The 22,801-nt window shown below is 37.9% G+C and overlaps 1 protein-coding gene across 8 annotated transcripts in view; it reads left to right on the top strand.

Annotated features, from left to right (window-relative positions):
* The window catches only part of HOOK3 (hook microtubule tethering protein 3), a 115,791-nt gene that overhangs the window by 3,365 nt on the left and 89,625 nt on the right, over positions 1-22,801 (top strand). For 4 of the 8 annotated variants that reach the window (XM_019828496.3, XM_045055478.1, XM_019828495.3 and 1 more), the window contains exons 2-3: positions 4,893-4,978; positions 11,989-12,087. In XM_019828496.3, the coding sequence (XP_019684055.2) occupies positions 4,893-4,978; positions 11,989-12,087 (185 nt within the window). Of the gene's footprint in view, positions 1-4,892; positions 4,979-10,102; positions 10,242-11,988; positions 12,088-22,801 lie in introns of those variants that run through there. The other 4 variants (XM_023252550.2, XM_023252551.2, XM_045055480.1 and 1 more) reach the window with 2 other exon arrangements.

Here is a 22,801-nt window from a genome sequence, read left to right as displayed (position 1 = left end):
TCTTGAATATCAAAAGTTTTTTCACTACATAGCATTTAGTACTAGATAGGTGGTATATAGTATACTTCAAAAATTCTTCCACTAGGAATAGTTAAAATAATAAAACCTCAGGTGTCTAAAGGGATGTATGTTAGTCGCCTATGCAGAATTCATTTCTGTGGACATAGAATTGCTTTAAATGCTGGATAAATTGTTACTGTATCAAGGAGCCTACTAGCTCAAGAACCAAATGTTCCAAATTTTTGTTGAAAGCGGAATACTTAGGAAAAGACAAGGTACCATCCTACCAATGGAAAATACTTTAAACTTAAATTCCCTATCAGAGTTTATGCAGCAAGCAAGTTCAGCAGGATGTGCTTGAAAATTTCCACTCTACCTCCTCTCCCCACCCTCTGAGTCAAAATGTATTCTTACCTGTTAGAGAAATCTGCCCTGCCTATTACACCTGTCAAGCCTAATTTCTTGAACTTCACATGAAAAGATTGTGCTTTCCTGGGTTTTAGAAACTGAAAAACCAGAAAAAATCTGGAACACTACCAGTTAATGGCAAGAAGCTGAGTGGGAAAAGAATCGTCACATAGGCTCCATTTCTTCTGGGAAACCCAGCAATATTAACATATCCTTGTAATTTTCATATTACTTAGCAGCCAGTGAAATGCGTACTAGTGTATAGACTTGAGGAAGGTATAATTATTGTGATGGTATCTCCCACATTCCATTCTCTCTGCTCTGCCTAACTCTCTTCTACCAACAATTTTTGTCCTCTGATGGAGGAATAGGAAATCCATGTACAAAAGTTAAAGCACACATTTTTTAAAAGCTTTAATTTTCTTTCTTTTTTAAAACTGAGGGTCAACATAAAATGGTAGGCAAGAGTATAGGTTCTGACATTAGACTACCTGGATTCAAATCCTATCTTTGTCTCATATTAACTGTTGGTGACTTTGGATAAGTTACTTTATCTCTGTGTTTGATCAGCATCATTGGAGGCTCATTAAAACACTGATGGCTAGGCCCCATGTCCAGAGTTTGTAATTCAGTAGGTCTGGGCTGGGACCTGAGATTCTGCATTTCTAACCAGTGTCCAGGAGATGCTATTGTTAGTGACCTGCGGAACCACACTTTGAGAACCACTGCTCTAGAGCAGGGATTTTTAACTTTAACATTACTTACATTTGGGGCTGGATAATTCTTTGTTGTGGACAGTACCCTGTTTATTTGAAAGTAGCATCCCTGGCCTCTACCGACAAGATGCCAATGGCACCCACTAATTTGTTAAAAACAAGAATGTCTCATAGGGAGCAAAATCACCTGTGGTTGAGCACTGCGGTTCTAGAGATACTAATTCCAGGTGATTTCATGTTTTACTTTTCTCATGCTTTTGTTGAGGAGGGTGAAGTGGAGGTTGGATAGTGTTAATACAGCTTTTTGGAACTGAGAGAGAGATGATGACCTTTCGCATAGAATTTCACATCTTAATGCTTTTAGGTGTAATTATCTTTAAATTTTACTGTACTGCTATCCCAAAATATGCTGTAGATGTTAACTCAGAGGCTATGAGAACTGGTAGAGGAGAGATTATTTTTTAAAGTACAATTCACATACCATAAAATTCAGTCTTTTAAAATGTGCAATTCAGTGGTTTGTAGTATGATGACCAGGTTGTGTAGCTATCACCACTATCTGATTCCAAGAACATTTTCATCATCCCAAAGGAAACTCCATAAAAACAGATTTTCTTTGCGACTTGCTCTACTTTATCTCAGAGCAGAGATGAACATCATCTACCCTCATGATCAATTATTTACCTCAAGACCCAGTACAGAGAAAGCCACATTTAAAAAATCAGGATGAAGATAGTTTTTTCTAAATTCCAAGACAGAAACAGAATTTTAAAACTAAATTATTTAAGAAGAATTATTAAAAAATTGAAGAATTATTGAAGAATTGCCGGCTTTATTGAGTTTTTTCTTCTGATTGGCCAGAGGCAGTTTTTTAATCTGCTTTGGATCAGAAGGATTCAAATGCCCAGTGCCCCACCACATAAGAATTATTTGGTAAGCTTGTTAAAAGTAGATTCCTAGACTTCTGCAACTTCCCAGATGATTCTGATGTATACCAGGTTTGGGAATCACTGCTTGTAAGTTTAAAATACCTAATGTGCATTCATTTTCTCATATATTCTTTTAGCAGCACATCTCCCCCTAATGTATTTTTCCCAATTGCTAGATTGAAAAACTCATAATAAGAGAAGTAAAGTAGCACACCCAGGTTCACACAGCAAATTAGGGGCAAAGCTGGGGATAGAATTAGTTTATTACATTCAAAACATACTGAGGGCTTGTTCTGTATCAGACATTGTACTAAGTAAGATTAGTGAGAGAGATGAATGAGATGTGGTTCTCACTGCTGCTTTTTCATTCTAAACAAACCTACAGGAAAGATTGATGTATCAACTGTAAAATGAAAGGTGCTTATCTCTTTAAACTACATTGTTGTTACCATATTACCATTGAAGAGGCAACTAGAGATAGTATGGAGTAAACTTTAATCTCAGTTCCTGCAGAGGTATTTATTTGTTCCATTTATTCATCTACTAATTATTTATTGAACCCCTGGTAGGGGGTTATGTCCGGGAATGACTTTGGGACTTGAGGTTAGTGTCCGGGAATGACTTTTCATTGCTTCTCCCAAATGGATAGCTAGATAAAATACACTTGCCATATGCTTTAAGGTAATTCCCTTAGTTTTTGTCACCATAACCACCACTGCCCACAAGACTCTCCTATATAGAAAGTATGGAAAAGCTACTGACTGCACTTGTCAGCCTTTTTATTTTTTAAAGGTTTGATAGATGATACAGTACAAAGAAGTAGACACTCATCTTCTGTTAGCAAGAGACTAAATTACTAGACTATTTGTTAAGGGCAGTTTGTCAATATTTATCAAAAACCTTAAAATGTACATACACTTTGACTAGTAATTTCACTTCTGAGAATGTAACCCAGTAAATAAAAATGTGTGAGAAGAACTGTTATTCCCAGTATTTCCATTGTCACTACTTAGTTTGATCTCATCGGTGTTCATAATGTAAACTTACTAAAATAAGTCTCTGTGCCTGCCTCTTTGCCTCCAATCCTTTCTTCATACTGCAGCCAGTGTGGTTTTTATGCAGTGCAAATCTCATTTCCTGCTTGGGGTCCTTTGCTTACCCCCCATTGTTCTTAGGATAAAGTCCTAACATGGCTTACGAGGTTTTGTACAATAATGCTTCCTTCTTTAGCCCCATCTTTCACCATTATACTCTTTTCCTTGTTCCATGTCTTCCTCCTATTCTTGCCCCCCATTCCATGGTAAGCAAACGTTTTTCATTCCTAGACTGCATCCCACTCTCACTTCTAATCTTTGTGTTGCTCTTTCTTTTTGCTAACCTATAAACTGCAAGAGCATGGCCTACCTCTGTCTTTTCTCAGTGATTTTTTTTTTTAAGTCTTGGTTGCACTATTGGGTATAATCATTGTTGGCTTGGCTGTATTATCTTACTCGTGGAAATACTTTCTACTATTTCTCAGCCTTGTCATGTTGACTAGTACAAAGTTTTTGGGTTTTTTTTTTGCAAATTTCTAATTCAGAATACATTTTTTTGAGAGAGAGAGCACGCCTGCGCACATGCACACAAGTGTGGGGGAGAGGGAGAGGGAGGGATAGAGAGAATCCCAAGCAGTCTCCACGCCCAGCAAGGGAATGAGATCTCACAACTGTGAGATCATGACCTGAGCTGAAATCAAGAGTCACTTAGTCAACTTATCCACCCAGGCGCCCCTAATTCAGAATACATTTAAATTCAAAAGTAATTGAGGGGACAAAACATAAGAGACTTAAATATGGAGAACAAACAGAGGGTTACTGTAGGGGTTGTGGGAGGGGTGATGGGCTAAATGGGTAAGGCGCATTAAGGAATCTACTCCTGAAATCATTGTTGCACTATATGCTAACTGGGATGTAACTTTAAAAAAATAAATAAATAAAAATTAATTGAATATTTAACCTACTGCAGTGAATGTAACTTCTACATCTGTGTAAAGATATTTTGGTTTTAAGTAAAAGAAGTCTCAACTTGGCAAGGCTTAAACAAATTTATCTCATATGCTTTGAGACTTCAACAGTTTTTAATTCAGTGGCTCAGTTTTGGCCTCAGGGACATAGTTCTTTGTATCCTTCTTCTGTCATACACTGCATTGGCCTCATCGTAAAATGGATTCCATTAAGAGCCAAGATGACTGCTTGTGACCATTGAGTCAACATACGTGTTCACATCAAGAGGAGATTGGCTTTGGGGTTCCTGACTGGCTCAGTCAGTAAAGCATGTGACTCTTGATCTTGGGGTTATAAATTCGAGCCCCATGTTAGGTGTAGAGATTACTTAATTTAATTTAATTTAATTTAATAGATTAAAAAAATAGATAGATTAAAAAACCACTAAATTTAGTTTAATTTAAAAAGAGGAGATTGGCTTTTCTTTCCCAAAAGCTCAAGTAAGCTCTTTGGTTCAAATTGCCTTTGCCCTGTCAATCTCAGAGTCTGTCACTGGTAGAGGAGATGAAGATATCAGGACTTGCTTAGATTGATTATCTGTGATGAGAATGAATGCTGGGAAGTCACCAAGTGCCCAGCACAATTTCTTTCCTACCCAAAGGAAAAAATTACAGTAAGAACCTGCAGGAAATTTCCCACAAGGGAAAATGTTTCCAACTCTTCCACTTTTTAAAATTTATTCCTACTCCCAAGGTGAGATAATCACAAAAATAAGCTAAGAAATCTTCTGTGTAGTTAATCATGGAATCCACTGAACTCAACTCCCCCACCCCTCCCCCCCCCTTTTTTTTCCCCAGATCCAGACATTTAACGTGGATGCACCATGCCAGACCGTAGAAGATTTAACGAATGGGGTTGTGATGGCCCAGGTTCTTCAAAAAATGTAAGAATAAATTGCTTTGTCTTTCTGTATGTTCTTATATGTGAATATTTATTAGATTGAAAATATGGACAAAAAATAAAGAGTTCATATGAAACGTGTGTTGGATGTAGAATAAGAACTGTGTCGGTGAAAATTTTGATGGCATGTACTCGTTTAGGTACAGATTGACTGGCTGAAAGTTCAGTTAGGGCTTTAATTGTTATAACACTCCAGCAGTTTTAGCAGAATTACTTGCTCTTGTGTTTTTCAGCATAAGCTTGGCAGAAATTTTCATGTTAGTGATGAGATTTTCTCATTGTATCAGAATCTAGAGACTTAATCCCTCTAAAGGATTTTGCTCAAATGTTATCAGTGAGGCCTTCTCTGACCACTCATATAAAATAAGTGACAACCATTCCCTTTTAACCTTTTGTGTTCTTTGAAGTATGTAACACCATCTTATATACCACGCATTCATTTGTTTTATGCTGCTTCCTCCACATCCATGTACACACAGACACACACACACACACACACACACACACACACACACACACACACACTCACACACAGTGTAAGCTCCACACAGAGGCAGGGATTTGTTTTGTTCACAGTTGTATCCTAGCACAGTGTTTGGTTTTTGGTTGAATCATATGAAAATGCCCTATGTAGGTCACAAATATCATAAGTTTTTCAAGATTCAGTTTGCATCGTGGATACTCATGTCTACTGAATGACTGAAAGAAGGACATACTTGTTTAGGATATACAAAACATACCTGATTCTTTCCTTCTAAGTACTTGAAAACATAGTAGTTGTAAAACTGATGTTGTATGGCTATCTTCAACTTTTGATCTGGGAGATTTTCAAATAAATCATAACATGTAAATTTAAAAAATCATTAGGTTTGATGTGATTTGAGAGAGATACTTTTTTTTAAAATTTTGTTTATTATTGAGAGAGAGTGAGTGAGAGAGTGCACACAAGCAAGCAGGGGAGGGGCAGAAAGAGGGGGAAACACAGAATCTGAACAGACTCCAGGCTCTGAGCTGTCAGCACAGGGCCCGAAGCAGTGCTTGAACTCATGAACTGTGCCGAAGTCAGACCTCTACTGACTGAGCCACCCAGGCGCCCCATAGGGAGATACTTTTGTCTTTGAAGCACTGAGCACTTTGAGGCCTCATGATATTAGAGATTTGCATATCAATAAATGGGATTTGCTGCAGTTGTGTTAAGAATTAATATCACCAGTAAATGAATTTTTGCTGTTCACTTTGCAGTGGACTATGTAGAGTTGCGCATCTGAAAAGCAGTTCAGATGGCCTGCATTTCAGAGAATCTATCAGTGTGCCTTTAGTACTGGGGACTCATGCTTGAAAACTAGCTTGCTGTCACTTTCTTCCAGAACTACGTGGCACATCTCTCCAGATACATAGGCGCATAGACTTCTTGATGGAGTGTGAGAAGGCTCATTTGAAACCTTGGATCAGGCTTGGTTTTAGCACTCTGAGAAGAGTGAGCTTGTGATTTTCATGGTCACCTCTGAGTGATGCCCTAATAAGTTTTAGAAGTTGAATGGTCTAGAGAGTTTCAATGAAGCTAAACTTTCCAAGTGTATGTCACTAAATGGATTTTTTGTTTAAGTTAATTAGGGTAGGATTTCTTTCACTGCAGAAACCAGAAGGACTGTATGTGTATATTGTTTTGCCAAACCAAGATCATAACATACAGTATTTTAATTTACCAAAGTCTTGTAGGCATATTTTTCATCAGTACTTAGTTTTTTTTTTTACCTTTTTCCCACAAAATGCCTTCCGTTTTTCCTATTGTTGTGGTATAACATACACAGAAAAGCATAATAAAAGTGAATTTGTGTATGTACATGTTGTATGTATTTGTGTGTGTATACACATCTAAGTAACCACCACCCAGATGGTTCCCTCATGACCCGTCCTAATCAATAACCCTTGCCCCCAAATAGTCATGATTGTGACATCTACACCACTAATTAGTTTTCTCTGTTCTTGGGCATCTTATAAATGGAATCATACAGTATGTACTCTTGTGTCTGACTTCTTTCACTCAACATAATGGCTGAGATTCATTCATATTGTTGCATGTTATTTATTTTTAATAACTGTATAATATGTATGATTTCAAGGAAGTTCAGTTCCTCCTTGTCCCTGTGGTATTTATTGAATGGCTACTTTGTGTCCAGCACTGGTGATACAAGGGTAAGCTACAACCCACAGGGCAGGTACCTTCAGAGAGTTTATAGCCTTAGGAAAAACAGAGTTTAAATAACTATGAAAACAAAATTGCTATTATAACCAGTGCTCCAGGGCAAAAATACACGTTATGAAAGTTTGTAAAGAGGCTTATTTAACTTAATCAAAGAAGACGCAAACATTTACCTGAATAAAGAAATTAAATCTGCAAGATGATTGGTAACAGATTTCTTAGCATGTGGAAGAGCATACACTGAGGCCTCATAGGCTGATGGAGCATGGTGAACACCACCACAGAGAGAGGGTTTGAGTGATTAAAGCAGAGACAGGGGAGCATGTTACAAAATGAGATTGGAAGGATAGATGTTGCCAGATCACGTAGGGCCTCATGTCTTTATTCCAAGGGCTGTGAAAAGCAATTGAGGGATTTGGGGTCAGAGAAGGGTTAACAGTCAGATTTACATTTTTTAAAACTTTTTAAAAAAAATTATAGTTAGTTAACGTAGTGTTATATTTGTTTCAGGTGAACAGTATAGTAACTCAGTACTTCTGTACATCATCTGGTGCTCATCACAACTGCACTCCTTAATCCCCATCACCTATTTAACCCATTTCACTCCTCCCCTCTGGTAGCCATCAGTTTGTTCTTTATAGTTAAGTCTCTCTTTTTTTTTTTTTTTTTTTTTTTTTTTTTTTTTGGTGCCTTTGCTGGTTTGTTTTGTTTCTTAAATTCCACACATAAGTGAAATCATGTGGTAGTTGTCTTTCTCTGGCTTATTTCTCTTGGCATAATACACTTCAGTTCCATCCATATTGTTGCAGATAATATTTCATAATTTTTTGTGGCTGAGTAATATTCCACTGTGTGTGTGTGTGTGTGTGTGTGTGTGTGTGTGTGTGTGTGTGTGTGTCTCAATGTGCACCATATTGTCTTTATCCATTCAGTGGATATTGGGTTGCTTCCAAGTCTGGGCTATTGTAGATAATGCTGCCATAAACATTGGGTGCATGTATCCCTTTGCATTAGTATTTTTGTATTCTTTGGATAAACACCAGTGGTGTGATTGCTAGATCATAGGGTGGTTTTTTGTTTTGTTTTTTTTTTAACATTTATTCATTTTTGAAAGAGAGAATGTGAGTGGGAGAGGGGGCAGAGAGAGAGAAAAAGAGAGAGACACAGAATCCGAAGCAGGCTCCAGGCTCTGAGCTGCCAGCACAGAGCCCAACATGGGGCTAGAACTCACGAACCACGAGATCATGACCTAAGCTGAAGTCAGAGTATCAACCAGCTGAACCACCCAGGCACCCCAGGGTGTTCTATTTTTTTTTTTTTTTTTTTTTTTGGGACAGAGAGAGACAGAGCATGAATGGGGGAGGGGCAGAGAGAGAGGGAGACACAGAATCGGAAACAGGCTCCAGGCTCTGAGCCATCAGCCCAGAGCCTGACATGGGGCTCGAACTCACGGACCGCGAGATCGTGACCTGGCTGAAGTCGGACGCTCAACCGACTGCGCCACCCAGGCGCCCCGGGTGTTCTATTTTTAACTTTTTGAGGAATCTCCATATTGTTTTCCAAGAGTGGCTGCACCGGTTTTCTTTCTTTTTTAAAATTTTTATTTACTTTAATTTTTTTTTTTTTTAGAGAGAGAGAGTGCATGCAAGACGGGGAGAGGGACACAGAGAGAGAATCAGGCTCAGCATGGAGACTAATGCAGGGCTCAATCCCACAATCCTGTGATCATGACCTGAGCTGAAATCAAGAGTCGGACACTCAACTGACTGAACTACCCAGGAGCTCCTCTCTTTCTTTCTTTCTTTTTTTTTTAATGTTTATTTTTGAGAGAGAGTGAGAACAAGGGAGAGAGAGAAAGAATGAGTGGGGGAACAGCAGAGAGAGAGGGAGACAGAGAATCTGAAGCAGGCTTTAGGCTCTGAGCTGTCTGCCCAGAGCCCAATGTGGGGCTTGAAACCACGAACCTCAAGATTATGACCTGAACCAAAGTTGGACGCTTAACCAACTGAGCCACCCAGATGACCCTCTTTTTTTTTTTTTAAGATTTTATTTGAATTCTAGTCAGATTTACATCTTGAAAATATTCTGCAGGTGTAAAATAAATTAGAAGAGGCCATAATGATGAAGGATGATCAATTGGAAAGAAATTTGTAGTAAGTCAGAAGGGAGATTATGGTACTTTGGATTAGAAGGTAGTAGAGGAGATGAAGACAAGTGGGTGAACTCAAAATAGTAGAGAAAGCCAAATGTTGATGATTGGTATGGGAGGTGTCAAAATTGACTTTTAAGTTACTAACTTAAGCAAATACATAGAAGAAGGTGCAAATGACTGATGTGGGAACGTTGAAGGATGATCTGCTATGGAGGAGTGCTGGATGTATCATGAGTTTGGTTTGGGGGACACTGACTTTGGTGTTGATACATAAGAGAAAATGCCAAGTTTGCAATAGATCACATAGATCGAGAGGGTAGAAGTCCAGAATCAATTTGGCTATCTCTTATTGAAGACATTATTGTGGGTTAAGTCACTTGGGGAATAGTACAGCATAAGAAGAAAATATGTGTAGCCTGAGCCTTGAAGAACTTTGACATTTAATTCTTGGTTGGAACCTCAAACAGCAGAAGTGCCAGAGAGGTATGAGGAAAGCCAAAAAGGTGGGTGCCAGGCAGAGAGTTGCATTGCAAATTGCAAATCTTTTCATTTTATCTGAGCTGGTAAGTGAAAAACTGTATCTTTCTGTAGTTTAAGTAGAAATTTTAGCAAATATAAATGGATGTAAGTATGTTTCTTGTTACTGTAATTTTTTTCTCTTTTTAGTCTTTTAAGTCATTTCCTATTAATCTGCTTTCCAGCTTCTAAAATTTTGTTGCTGTTGTCTTCTTTCTCTTTTTTTGTCCATATAGGTTCATGTCCCCCCTCTTTAAAAGACACGTTTTTTTAAGAAAAGTTTTGGTTTAACAGCAAAATTGAGTGGAAAAGAGTTTCCAAATGGGATGATGAAAAAGTTCTGGGGATGGATGTTAGTGATGGTTGCACAACAATGTGAGTGCACTTGATACCACTGAACCACACACTTTAAATAGTTTACATGACAAATTTTATATATATTTTACTACTTTAAAAAAAGTTTTTACAGATTGAGAGAAAAGTATGGCAAATTCCCACATACTCCTTGCCCCACTATACACAGAGCTTCCCCCACTATCAGCATCCCATAGCAGAGTGCTACATGTGTTGCAATTGATGATCCTGTGCTGACACATCATTATCACCCAAAGTCCCTAATTTATTTTCTATTTTTTTATTAAAAAAATTTTTTTTTATGTTTGTTTATTTTTGAGAGACAGAGAGACAGACTGTGAGCTGGGGAAGGGCAGAAGAGAGAGGGAGACAGAATCCAAAGCAGGCTCCAGGCTCTGAGCTGTCAGCACAGAGCCTGACGTGGGGCTCAAATTCATGGACCATGAGATCATGACCTGAGCTGAAGTTGGCTGACTGAGCCACCCAGGTGCCCCCAAATTTATTTTAAGTTTCTTAATTTCTTTTATAAATTTATAGTGTGAGCAAGGGAGGGGCAGAGAGAGAGGGAGAGAGAGAATCCCAAGCAGGCTCCAAGCTGTCAGCACAGAGCCCCGATGCAGGGCTTGATCTCACCACCATGAGATCATGACCTGAGCCAATATCAAGAGTTGGTTGCTTAACCAATTGAGCCACCCAGGCACCCCTAAAGTCCCTAATTTACATTAAAGTTCACTGTAGATACGTGTAGATACAGAGGAGTTTTACTGTCCTAAAAATCCCTTTTGCTGCACCTAGTCATCCCTCCTTCCCCCTAGACAGACTCCCAGCAACCCCTGATCTTTTTTTACTGTCTCCATAGTTTTGCCTGTTCCAGAGTGTCGGGTAATTGGAATCATAATCATATGTAGTCTTTTCAGATTGGCTTCTTTCACGTAGCAATATTGCCTTTAAGATTTCTCCCTGTGACTTGATAGCTCATTTCTTTCTAGTACTTCCCTCCCCTTTTCTGTAGCTTCATTGAGATGAAATTGACATATAGTAAATTGTACATTTTTAAAGTATAGCATTTGTTAAATTTTCACCTAAGTAGATACCTGTGAAACTATCACACAGTCAAGATAATGAATGTGTCAATCGCTCCAAAAAGTTTTTCAGTCCCTCCTTTTTCCACCCCTCTCCCATCTCTAGGCAACCACTGATTTGCTTTCCGTCACTATAGATTAATTAGCAATTTCTAGAAATTTATATATGTGGACTCACACAATATATTCTCTTATTTGAGGGAGAAGGTATGGCTTCTTTCATGCAATATAATTATTTTAAAATTCATTCATATTATTGCCTGTAATAGTTCATACATATTTCATTGTATGGATATACCATGATCTGTTCATCCATTCATCTGCTGATGAACATGTGGGTTATTTTAGTTTAGGACTGTTACAAATAAAGCAGCTCTGAACATTAGTGTACAAATCTTTGTATGGAAATATGCTTTCATTTCCCTCAAGTAAAATCCCGCCTAAGAGTGGAATGGCTGGAACATATGGTTAAGTGTGTTTAATATATATTTTTTTACATGAAATTTATTGTCAAATTGGTTTCCATACAACACCCAGTGCTCATCCCACCAGGTGCCCTCCTCAGTGCCCATCACCCACTTTCCCCTCCCTCCTACCCCCCCATCAACCCTCAGTTTATTCTCAGTTTTTAAGAGTCTCTTATGGTTTGGCTCCCTCTCTAACTAAGTGTGTGTTTAATATTTAAGAAACTGCCAAAATGTTTCCAAAGTGGATGTGCCATTTGTGGTCCCACAAGCAGTGTATGAATGTTCCTATTGCACCACAGTTTCACCATCACTTGTAAGGTCAGTGTTTTGTGGGGTGTTTTTTAAGATTTTATTTTTAAGTAATTTCTATAATCACTGATGATGTCGAGCATCATTTCAGGCCATCTGTATATCTTTTTTGGTGAATGGTTTCCCGTAATCTTTTGCCTGTTGTTTATTTAGATTGTTTGTATTACTGAATTTAGAGTTCTTTATATTCTAAATACAAGTCCTTTTTCAGATGTATATTTTAAAATATTTTCTCCCAATTTGTGGCTTTGCTTTTCGTTTTCCTAATAGTGTCTTTGAGAATCAAAAGTTTTCAATTTTGATAAAATCTAATTTATTTTTCTTTCATGTTTTTTTTTATGTTTTTAAAGGTTTTGTTTTTAAGTAATCTCTATACCCAGTATGGCGCCAGAACCCACAACCCTGAAGATCAAGAGTTGTATACTCCCCTGACTGAGCCAGCCAGATGCCCTGTTTTTTGTTTTTTGTTTTTTGTTTATTCTATTAAGAAATGTTTAGCAAAGCCAGGGTCACTTAAGATTTTCTTCTACATTTTCCTTTAGAAGTTTTATAGTTTCAGTGCTTATATTCAGGTCTATGATGCATTTTGAGTTATTTTTTGTATAGAGGATTTTTTTTTCTTTTTTGCGCTATTTATTAAAAAGATCCCTTTCCCATATTTTCAGGACTTTTGATTATGTTGATTTGCCTAATGACCAGACAGACATCATCCATAGATGATTAAATTCTTACTTGTTTAAATATTTTTTACTAATAGATCAGTCACCAGAAACATTAAGGTGTTCAAAACGAAAACCTATTTTTTCCCTTAAGTCTTGAGGGAACTGTGACTGTTAAATGAATTTTCTATTTTCAACCCACTTCAGAGAGCACAGGATTTAAATTGACTGTGCTGTTAAGCCTGTGATTCTTGGTTAACCTGCAGTATGTGTGCCAAAGAACAATCAGCACTTTTCCTCATCAGCTTTGGCTCTGAAAGAAATCTGGTTCTCCCCTAATGCTACTTGTGCAGGCTTCTCAAGTGATGGCTATTTTTACTCCCACAGGCTTTAGAAGTACACTTAGCCCAGAGGCGGTGCTCCTCAGTGCTGTTCCAGACCATTCTCCTTCATCTTCCCTAAAACCCTAGTTTTGAATCTTATGATATCATCCACTACCCTTCATTGTTGCTATCATTTCTTCTTGTTTCTTAACAGTTTTGGATCCTGGCACACGATTGGCTCTTTTCATTACTACTCTTATCTAAATTCTTGGTGATTTGGATATCCTTGCCTACCAGTTTCTTGAACTCTTCTCCATTGATCTTGTCTTCTGCTAGATTTCAGCCACTCATCCCCATGGTCATACCCCGTACCTTATAATTAGTGATAATGTGTAATCCCTCCATAATCTCAGTTTTCTCATTACCACTGTCTGATTATTGTTTCCTGTCTTTCCACCTCACTTCCTCTGGTATCAAGTGTCCAATAATTCTTTGATTTTCTTCTGCCAGTGGGATCTCAACGTTGTCCACCTTCATCTCTTTTTCGTTCCTCTCATTTAGCTGAAATTGCATGGTCAATCATAATCACTCCCTTGTGTATACCTTTAGCTTTGCTGCCCCCCTCATATTTGTTTGTCAAAACCACAACTCTGCTTAAATCTACCGTCCCACCAGTTTTACTTCTTACCTATGCAGCTGAACCCAGCTGAAAAATAAGAGCAAACATGCTGATGGATCTCATTTTAAATTTCTCACCACAAAATTGCAAGTGTTACCTTATGGAATCCCACAGTTGTACTGTGTTGCCCTAGTCTTCCCATTCCCCCAACCTTCCAGATGACTGTCTCACACTTTTCTCTCTTCAAACCTCCAGTATCACCTTCTCTCTCATCTGATCCCGTTAACAAGGTAGGATACATCCTACTTCTCAGGAAGTTGAAACAAATATAAAAGAATTTCCGTGGAATCCCATGACAATGTGTACCCACCTACCAGCATCAGTTTGACTTTGCCTTGCAACCTGTTGTCTACACATGAGCTGTGGGGTTGATAGGGAAGGGTTCTATCTTAAAGTCAGTACCTGTACTTTGTATTTTGCACCCTATTGCCTCTCGCCTACTCAAGATCATCACTTAACCAGTTTGCCTCTCTTTCCTACATCATCACTTTTCCCTTCTCTGCTGGATCGTATCTATTAGCATGTAAGCACACTGCTACTTCTTTTCTCTTTAAAAATACTTCTCATGATCTCACCTCTGTCAATCAATTTCTCCTCCTTTTGTAGCAAAAACGTCTTTAAAGCATAGTCTGTATCCAACCATCTCAGATTCCTTTATTTCTGCTCTCTTTAAATGCACTTTTCAGGCAGGGATTTTTTTTTTTTCCCAATCATTTTATTAAAATTTCACTTTTTAGGGGCGCCTGCGTGGCTCAATCAGTTAAGTGTCCAACTTCAGCTCAGGTCATGATCTCGCAGTTCATGAGTTCGAGCCCTGCATCGGGTTCTGTGCTGACAGCTCAGAGCCTAGACCCTACTTCAGATTCTGTGTCTCCCTTTCTCTCTGCCCCGCCCTGGCTCATGCTCTGTTTCTCTCTCTCAAAAATAAATAAACGTTAAAAAATTCTTTTTAATAAAATGGCACTTTTTAGGACCACCAATTATCTACACATTGCTGATTCTCATGGCCCATTTTCAATCCGTATCTGGACCTGACAGCAGCATTCAAAGTACTTACCTCCTTGTTACCCTCTGGGGTTTTGTTTGTTTGTTTTAATGTTTGTTCATTTTTGAGAGAGAGAGTCACTCAACTGGCTGAGCCACCCATGCGCCCCAGCCTTCAGGGTTTTTCTCCTGTCTCACCAGATGATCTGCATTTCCTCTACTCATTTTTCCTCTTCTATCCTACTTCCTCACACTGGAGTGCATAAGAACTCAGGCCTTGCTCCTCTACTCCTTTCTGTGTTCACTTCCTTGATGGTTTCTTTTAGTCTCATGGATTTAAATGTCATCCATGTCTTAATGACTCTCAAGTTTGTGTATCCAGCATCAGTCTTTCCTTTAACTTCTAGACTTAGCTCATTTTCTACTCAATGTCTCCATTTGAGTCTAAAAGATATCTCAAAGTTATATATAAAACTGAATTCCCTGTTTGCTACCCAAAAGTCACTCAGCCAAAAATCTCATTTCAGTTGGTGTTTCTTGCCTTCCAGTTGCTCAAACTGTAAAACTTTCTTTTTCTCCCCATCCCACATCCAACCTATCAAGAATCCTGATAACTGTACTTTTAAAATATATCTATAAAATATATCTAAATCTAGCCTTTAGCTCTAACTTCCATTTACAGAAAAGTACAGAGGCTAGAGAAACAAGTTCAATTAAATCTGAGGAAACAATTAGGCAAATCCAGAAAGTAAAATATTTCCCAGGGCAATTGACCTAGTCTCCTCAGTAAGTCAGTGTCATGAGAAAAAAGGAAGGAGGTAGACTGTTTTAAATTAAAGAGCCTGAAGAGGTGAGACAGAGACACTAACCAAATGCATTGCATGGTTCTTGGAAATACTGCCATATGCAACAACATGGATGAACCTGGAAGACATTTATGCTTAGTGAAATAAGCCAATCACAGGACAAATAGTGCAAGACTCCACTTATATGAGGTATCTAAAATCATCAAATGCATGGAAACAGACATTAGAATGACAGTTGCCAGGAGCTAGCAGTTGGGGCAAGTGGCAAGTAAATATACTTGCTGTTCAGTAAGTATGAAGTTTCAGTTATACAAGATGAGTAAGTTCTAGGGTTCTGCTGTACAACATCGTGCCTATACTTAACAGTATTGTGCACTTAAAATTTTGTTGTGAGGGTAGATCTCATGTTAAGTGTTCTTTCCACAATTTTAAAAACACAAACAAATGCAGTGCATGATTTTTCTTGAATCTCATTTGAACAAATCAACTATAGCAGACGTTTTAAGGATAACGTAGGAAATTTGAAAATAGGTTGAATATTGGGTGGTATTTGGAGAGTGTTGTATATTAGGTGTATATCAGAACTATAAGAAAGTGCCTTACTGATTAGAGACATATAGTGGAGTTTTTAGGAGTAAAATGTCAAATCAAATATGGAGCAAATGTTGGGAGAATGTTAAATCTCTATGATTGGCATATGGTTGTTCACCATATTTTCCTTCTCTGAATGTTTGGAGAAGTTTTATATTAAAAATTATTACCTTTACTGCTACCACATTGACCACCATTATCTCTTCCCTTTATCATGTTAATAATTCCTGACTGGGGTGTTCTACACTTGGCTGCCCACAGTCTAATGTGAACCCAACTACCAGAATGATTTTTTTAGTTAGCTTAGAATTCTCATTGGCACCCCGTTTCACTCAGGGTAAAAGCCAATGTACTCATAATGGTATATCCTAAGTGATCTGGACGACTTGTTACCATTCTGATGCCTTGTTTACTCGTGTTCTTTCCCACATCAGTTCCCTTGCTCATCCTTATGCACATCAGGCAACTCCTGCCTTAGGACTTTTACATGATCTCTCATAAATCAGATGTCCGCACAACACTCTTCTTACCACCTTCCAGCCTTCATCAATATTTGCTGGTTTTTCAATATATCCTGCCTTGACTACCTGTTTAATATCATCAGCGCCCTTACAGTCTAATCCTCTTATCCTGCTCCATAGTAAGTATTTTGGAAATATTTATTGAATGAATGAATATGGACTTACAAATTTTGGCTTTGAAATTAAAGCAGCTTTTATCTTTTGTATCCAAGAAGAGTTTACCACTACTCTGTCATTTTCCATCAACAATTTCCCTGATAACAGCTGGATGTCCTGCATTTCAGTTCTGATGCTAACTTCTGAGTTAGCACAGACTCCACAAGTTAAGGCCTCAGTCCCATAAAACTGCCCCCACTTCAGATGCCAGGGGGACATGGGGTCTTCAGTGCATCCACACTTTTTCCTGGCCAACTACAAATTCAGGAGTTCCTGTGAACTCCCCTCCACTGCCACCCCTTTCAGTAATTTTCAAGAATGACACAAAACTCAGGAAAGCTTTATATTTATGATTACAATCTTATCATGAAGGATAAAATCCAAGAATAGCCAAATGAGAGAGATGTATAGGGCAAGGTATGGAGCTGGGGGCAGCGCAGAGCTTGCATGCCCTTTCCAGGCATACTACCCTCCCAGCACACTGATGTGTTCACCAACTTAGAAACTCCCTGAACTCAGTTATTTAGGGGTTTTATTTGGGGTTTCACTCCATAGGTATGATTGAAATTATGAACTCAATCTCCAGTCCCTTCCTGGAGGTCAAAGTGGGGCTGAAAGTTCCAACCCTCTATGTGTTTTGTTCCTTTGGAACGAGCCTCCATCCTGAAGCTGTCTAGGGGTCCATGATGAATTACCTCATTAGCATAAACTCAGTTATGGTCAGAAAGTGCTCATTATAAATTACAAAGGACACACTCCTTCTGAGGACATTTTAAGGGTTTTAGGAACTCAGTGCCAAGAACCAGGGATGAAGACCAAATATATTTTTTATTATACCACAACCACATATTGATTGAAAGAGTAAAATCAGAAGTAGTAAGTTGTGCCTCTGAGTGCCTTTAGTTCTAGTTTTCAGAGTTTTAGAAAGAGGGGAAAATAAAATAGGAGACCAAAAGAGATAAAATGAAGGTCAAGCTGTGCACAATGGTCGCAAGCCTCTTAAATGGATACTTTTCAAAGAGCCCTGAGTTGTTGGTCCTTGGCTCAGAGCCTATCCCTTATGCGCCTTTATTGCTTATTTTGATACAGTAGGGGCTAAGCATAATTCCCTATATTTTTATTGTTACCATAGATGTGAAATTTAATTACTATAGCTAACTCTTGAATAGACATTTAACGTCAGGGGACCAAAGTGATTGTTTTGGGTAATTAAAACATAGGAAAATAGACCTAAGAATCAACATATCTAAAAAAGTACTAAGGTTTGCTAATAAAAATGCCATATTAAGAGAGAATCAAAATATAGTGTTGGTTTTGGACCCGTCTCGATTTGGCTGAGTTCAATAAGAATATTATGGTGCTTAAGTAATTTTAGCAGTACAAATGAAATTTAATATGTTTATTTTTGTTAAGGTAATTAACTGCAGACAGATAATATATTTCTGGAATTTTATTCAGTATTAAAGTCAATGAGCTTTTTTCTTTTTTTTTTATTTCTCTGTCTCTCTTTTTTTATTTTTTAGCTTAAGAAGCTATGACTGGTCCATAAGTTAAAGTCAAATAGATGTGCTACCGGAAAAATCTAAGGAAATGGTTTTGTACGTTTCATAGGTTCTTGTTTTTTTTTTTGTCTTAGCAAGAGACAGGACATAGTAAGAAGCTAAAGATAGCTTCTTACTCATGAAGAATGCTCCAGTAAGATTATCCGTTGTTGTTTACATGTCTGTGCAGAACTATGATCTATTAAGATCTTGGGGAAAAGTACCTTTATATTGTTTGATCATAACCTGAGAGCATTAATTAAGGGGTATTTAGAAAGCATTGCTGAAATTGTAAGCTACTTACAGAAACAGAGTTATGGCTAGATGCCTGCATATTGAGTCAATATTTATTACTCGGAAAAGTCACATTGGATATAAGAAGACTGGACTACAGTTCTTGCTATGTTCTGTGCAAGTAGTAGATTAGAGGCTTATGGATAGCTTAAAAGTTCACTTTCCAAATTTATTTTATTTTTTTTTAATTGTCTATTCATTTATTTTGAGAGAGAGATAGAGAGCATTCATGTGTGAGCAGGTGAGGGACAGAGAGAGTGAGGGAGAGAGAGAATCCCAAGCAGGCTCCATGCTGTCAGTGCAAAACCCAATACGGGGCTTAATCCCATAACCACGAGACCATGACCTGAACTGAAATCAAGAGTCAGACTCTTAACCAAGTGAGCCACCTGGGCGCCCCCCCCCCCCCAATGTATTTTAGTCCACAGATATTTAAAAAAAATTTTTTTTATGTTTATTTGTTTTCGAGAGAGAGACAAAGAGTGTGAGCAGGGGAAGAACAGAGAGAGAGAGGGAGACACAGAATCCAAAGCAGGCTCCAGGCTCTGAGCTGTCAGCACAGAGCCTGATGTGTGGTTCAAACCCACAAACTGCGAGATCGTGACCTGAGCCAAAGTTGGACATTCAACCAACTGAGCCACCTAAGCACCCCATATTTTAGTCCACAGTATTTATTGAGAACTTGCTATGTGTTAGAAATGAAGTATGGGGAAGGAGTGGGAACAAATACCTACCCTTAATGAATAACATAGAGTGCCATGAACAATATTGGTCTTTCTCTTTGGGATCTAGTTTATTGAGCATGCATGAAGGAGATAATTAGACACAGGACCTTTAGTGTTGTTTGCTGGAACCAGTTTTGTGTTGAACTCTGCTGACTTAAGATTTATTTATTTATTTATTTATTTATTTAGAGAAAGAGAGAGAGCAGAGGAGGGACAGAGAGAGAATTCCAAGCAGGCTCTGCACTGTCAGCAGTGCAGAGCCCAATGTAGGGCTCAAACTCATGAACCATGATATCACGACCTGAGCTGAAGTCAAGAGACAGACGCTCAACTGACTGAGCCACCCAGGTGCCCCTCTGCTGATATAATTTTTAACAAAAATTATTCTGTCAACTTTGCTGCTTAATTATCTGATAGAACTTGTGGAAATTATTTAATTTCTGAGTATGATATTCTTCAATGGTAAGAGGGATAATAATACCTTCCTTGCAATGTCATTGCGAATGTAAAGTACCTGATTCAATGACTGGTATGTTTTCTAGTCCTTAGCAGTGGTTTTTGTGTTTTCCCTTCCTAGCTTAGACATAATCTTTTAAGGAATAAGCAAACTGTATCATAGTGTTTGATTTGCAATATTTTATTTAGATATTCTTTTAGTTACTAAATTGCAAATTAAGTATCCCAGGAGTTCTTAGAGTATATAATTTTCTTACACATTTTTAAAGTTAATTGTTTATGTAAACTATACCCCCCAACACAAGGCTCAAACTCATGACCCCAATATCAAGAGTCATGTGCTCTACTAACTGAAACAGCCAAGCACCCCTTCTTACACATTTTAAAGCATTCTTTTCTATAAGTTTATGAGCTTGCTGGTGAAGTGTATTTTTAAGCAGTGTGACCCTAAATTGCCACTCAGTAAATTCAGCATCTTTGGCTTTGACTAATCATCAGCCAAATAGCACCAAACTCAGATTGTCTTCCTTAAGAGTCTTTTTTTGGTTGGGAAGGCTAACATTTGATTGGCAATGATTACGCTCTTTAGATTATTCAAGTATCAAGAAATATTGAATATTTTCTAATTTCTGTATTTTTATAATACTTTGGTATTTTAGAACTCAATTGTTGCTTTTCTTTGCATTATCTGTTTTTTTTTAATGTTAATTTTTTGAGGGGGGAGAGTGCACATGGGTGTGAGCAAGGGAGGAACAGAAAGAGAGGGTACAGAGTATCCAAAGTGGGCTCCGCAATGATAGCAGTGAGCATGCAGGGCTTTAATTCATGAACTGCAAGATCATGACCTCAGCTGAAGTTGGACGGTTAACTGACTAAGCCACCCAGGCGCCCCGCCTTATCTATTTTTACAAGAGGTTTTAAGGGACAAGGACACTTTTGGGGGTGGTCTGCCCATTTTTCACAATCACTTTCTCTGAAAACTCACTCTTATCCTGCCAGATGTGGTCATTCTTCCCCTTAAAGTTGTGTGTGTCCTACTTGCAGCCCTCAATCCTTTTGGTTACATATAAATCGGATTAGGGATGAAAAAGAGACTCTAGCTGAATTATTTGAAATGATCTGGGAATTTAGAATTGGGACTGAATGATGGCTGGTCTTTAAACTATTTGCTTGAACTGAAGTGGTGAAGACTTGGAACATGTCTGCAGTTATCTTCAGCATTGTATGTGGAGAAACAGAAAAAAGTTGGTCTGCAGAGAGAAACGGTATAGATGGACAGAAACAAAGATGAAAGGAGAGTACTGTCTGGATTCCTAACAGCTTTCCAGATCTTTATTCCAGTACTGTGTGAGGCCCAGTTATTTTTCAGTACCGTAACATACCTCAGTGGTCTTCCAGTAAGTTTCCTTTTTTTGTATAAGCTTGCTCAAATTAGTTTCTCTTCATTTTTATTCTTTTGTTAAATTCTAAAGAAGATGAAGCTTAAAAATAAAAGGGGTATATGACTATCCACATGCTGAAGAATGCATTTAGACTACTCCCTTACAGCATACACAATAGGTCATAGACCTAAGTATAAGAGCTAAAAGACTCTTAGAAAGTGAAAGGACAACTCACGGAATGTGAGAAATTATTTACACATTTTATGACTGAAAAGGAGCTTTTATCTTGAATACTTAAAAACAAAAACAAAACCCCCAAAGCAGCTCTTAGAACTCAATAATAAAAAGTGAACCCAAATTTTATTTTATTTTATTTATCTTACATTTTTTAAAATTTATTTATTGAGAGTGAGAGAGCGAGCGAGGGATGGGCTGAGAGAGGGGGTCAGAGCGTCTGAAGCAGGCTCTGCGTTGACAGGCTGACGGTAGTGAGCCTGATGTGAGCAAAAATTGGATGCTCAACCGACTGAGCCACCCAGGTGCCCCAAAGACAACCCAATAGGCAAAGACTGAATAGATTTTTCCCCAGAGAGAATATACAAACAGCCAGTGCTCAACATGATTAGTCATTAAGGAAATGCAAATCAAAACCACAGTGACCTACCACTTCACATCCACTAGGATGCTGTAATTAAAAGGACAGAAAATAACAAGTGTTGGCAAGGCTGTGGAGAAATTGGAACCAACATGCATTGCTGGTGAGAATGTAAAGTGCTGCAGCTTGACCTTGCTTCAAATGTTTGAAGCAACAGTTTGACCTTGCTTCAAATGTTAAACATCGAATTATTACAGGACCCTGCAATTCTACTCCTAGGCATATACCCACATGAAACATGTCCACACAGAACTAGTACATTCAAAGCATCATTATTCATAATAGCTAAAAAGTAGAGACAACCCAAATGTACAATGGCTGATGCATAGATTACCAAAATGTATTTTATCTATAAATGGGATATTATTGAGCCATAAAAAGGAATGAAGTGGTGATACATACTGCGATATGAATGAATCCTAAAACCATACTAAATGAAAGAAGCCAGACACAAAAGACCACACAGTGTATGATTTCATTTATATGAAATGTCCAGAATAGGCAAACCCAAAAAGACAGAAGGGTGAGGAGTAATTCCCAGGGACTGGAGAGAGAGAGAGAGAGAGAGGGAAATAGGGAGTTACAGGTAGCTAAGGATTTCTTTTTGAGAAGATGGAAATGTCCTGACATAAGATTGTGGTTAGGTTGTACAATTCTGTGAATGTACTAAAACCCATTGCATTGTATACTTTAAATGGATGAGTTGTATGGTATATGAATTCTAACTCAAGCTGTTTTTAAAAGTAGGTACAAAGTTAATGTTCACTTTGATACAAGCTTTAAAACAATCATAAAATAATTATAAAAAATAAATAAAAATTTGAAAATAAAAAAATAATAGATTTATACAGAGGTAACAGTTGTAACTGTTTTTTCATAAATTTTATACCTAAATAAATATATTTTTCTTTCTTAATAGTAACATTAAACATTATAAATAACATGTTACTT

This window comes from Felis catus, chromosome B1 (genome assembly GCF_018350175.1).
Source record: "Felis catus isolate Fca126 chromosome B1, F.catus_Fca126_mat1.0, whole genome shotgun sequence".
Lineage (NCBI taxonomy): Eukaryota > Metazoa > Chordata > Mammalia > Carnivora > Felidae > Felis > Felis catus.
The sequence above is the reverse complement of the archived record's forward strand: the minus strand, read 5'-3'. Positions and strand labels throughout refer to the sequence as shown.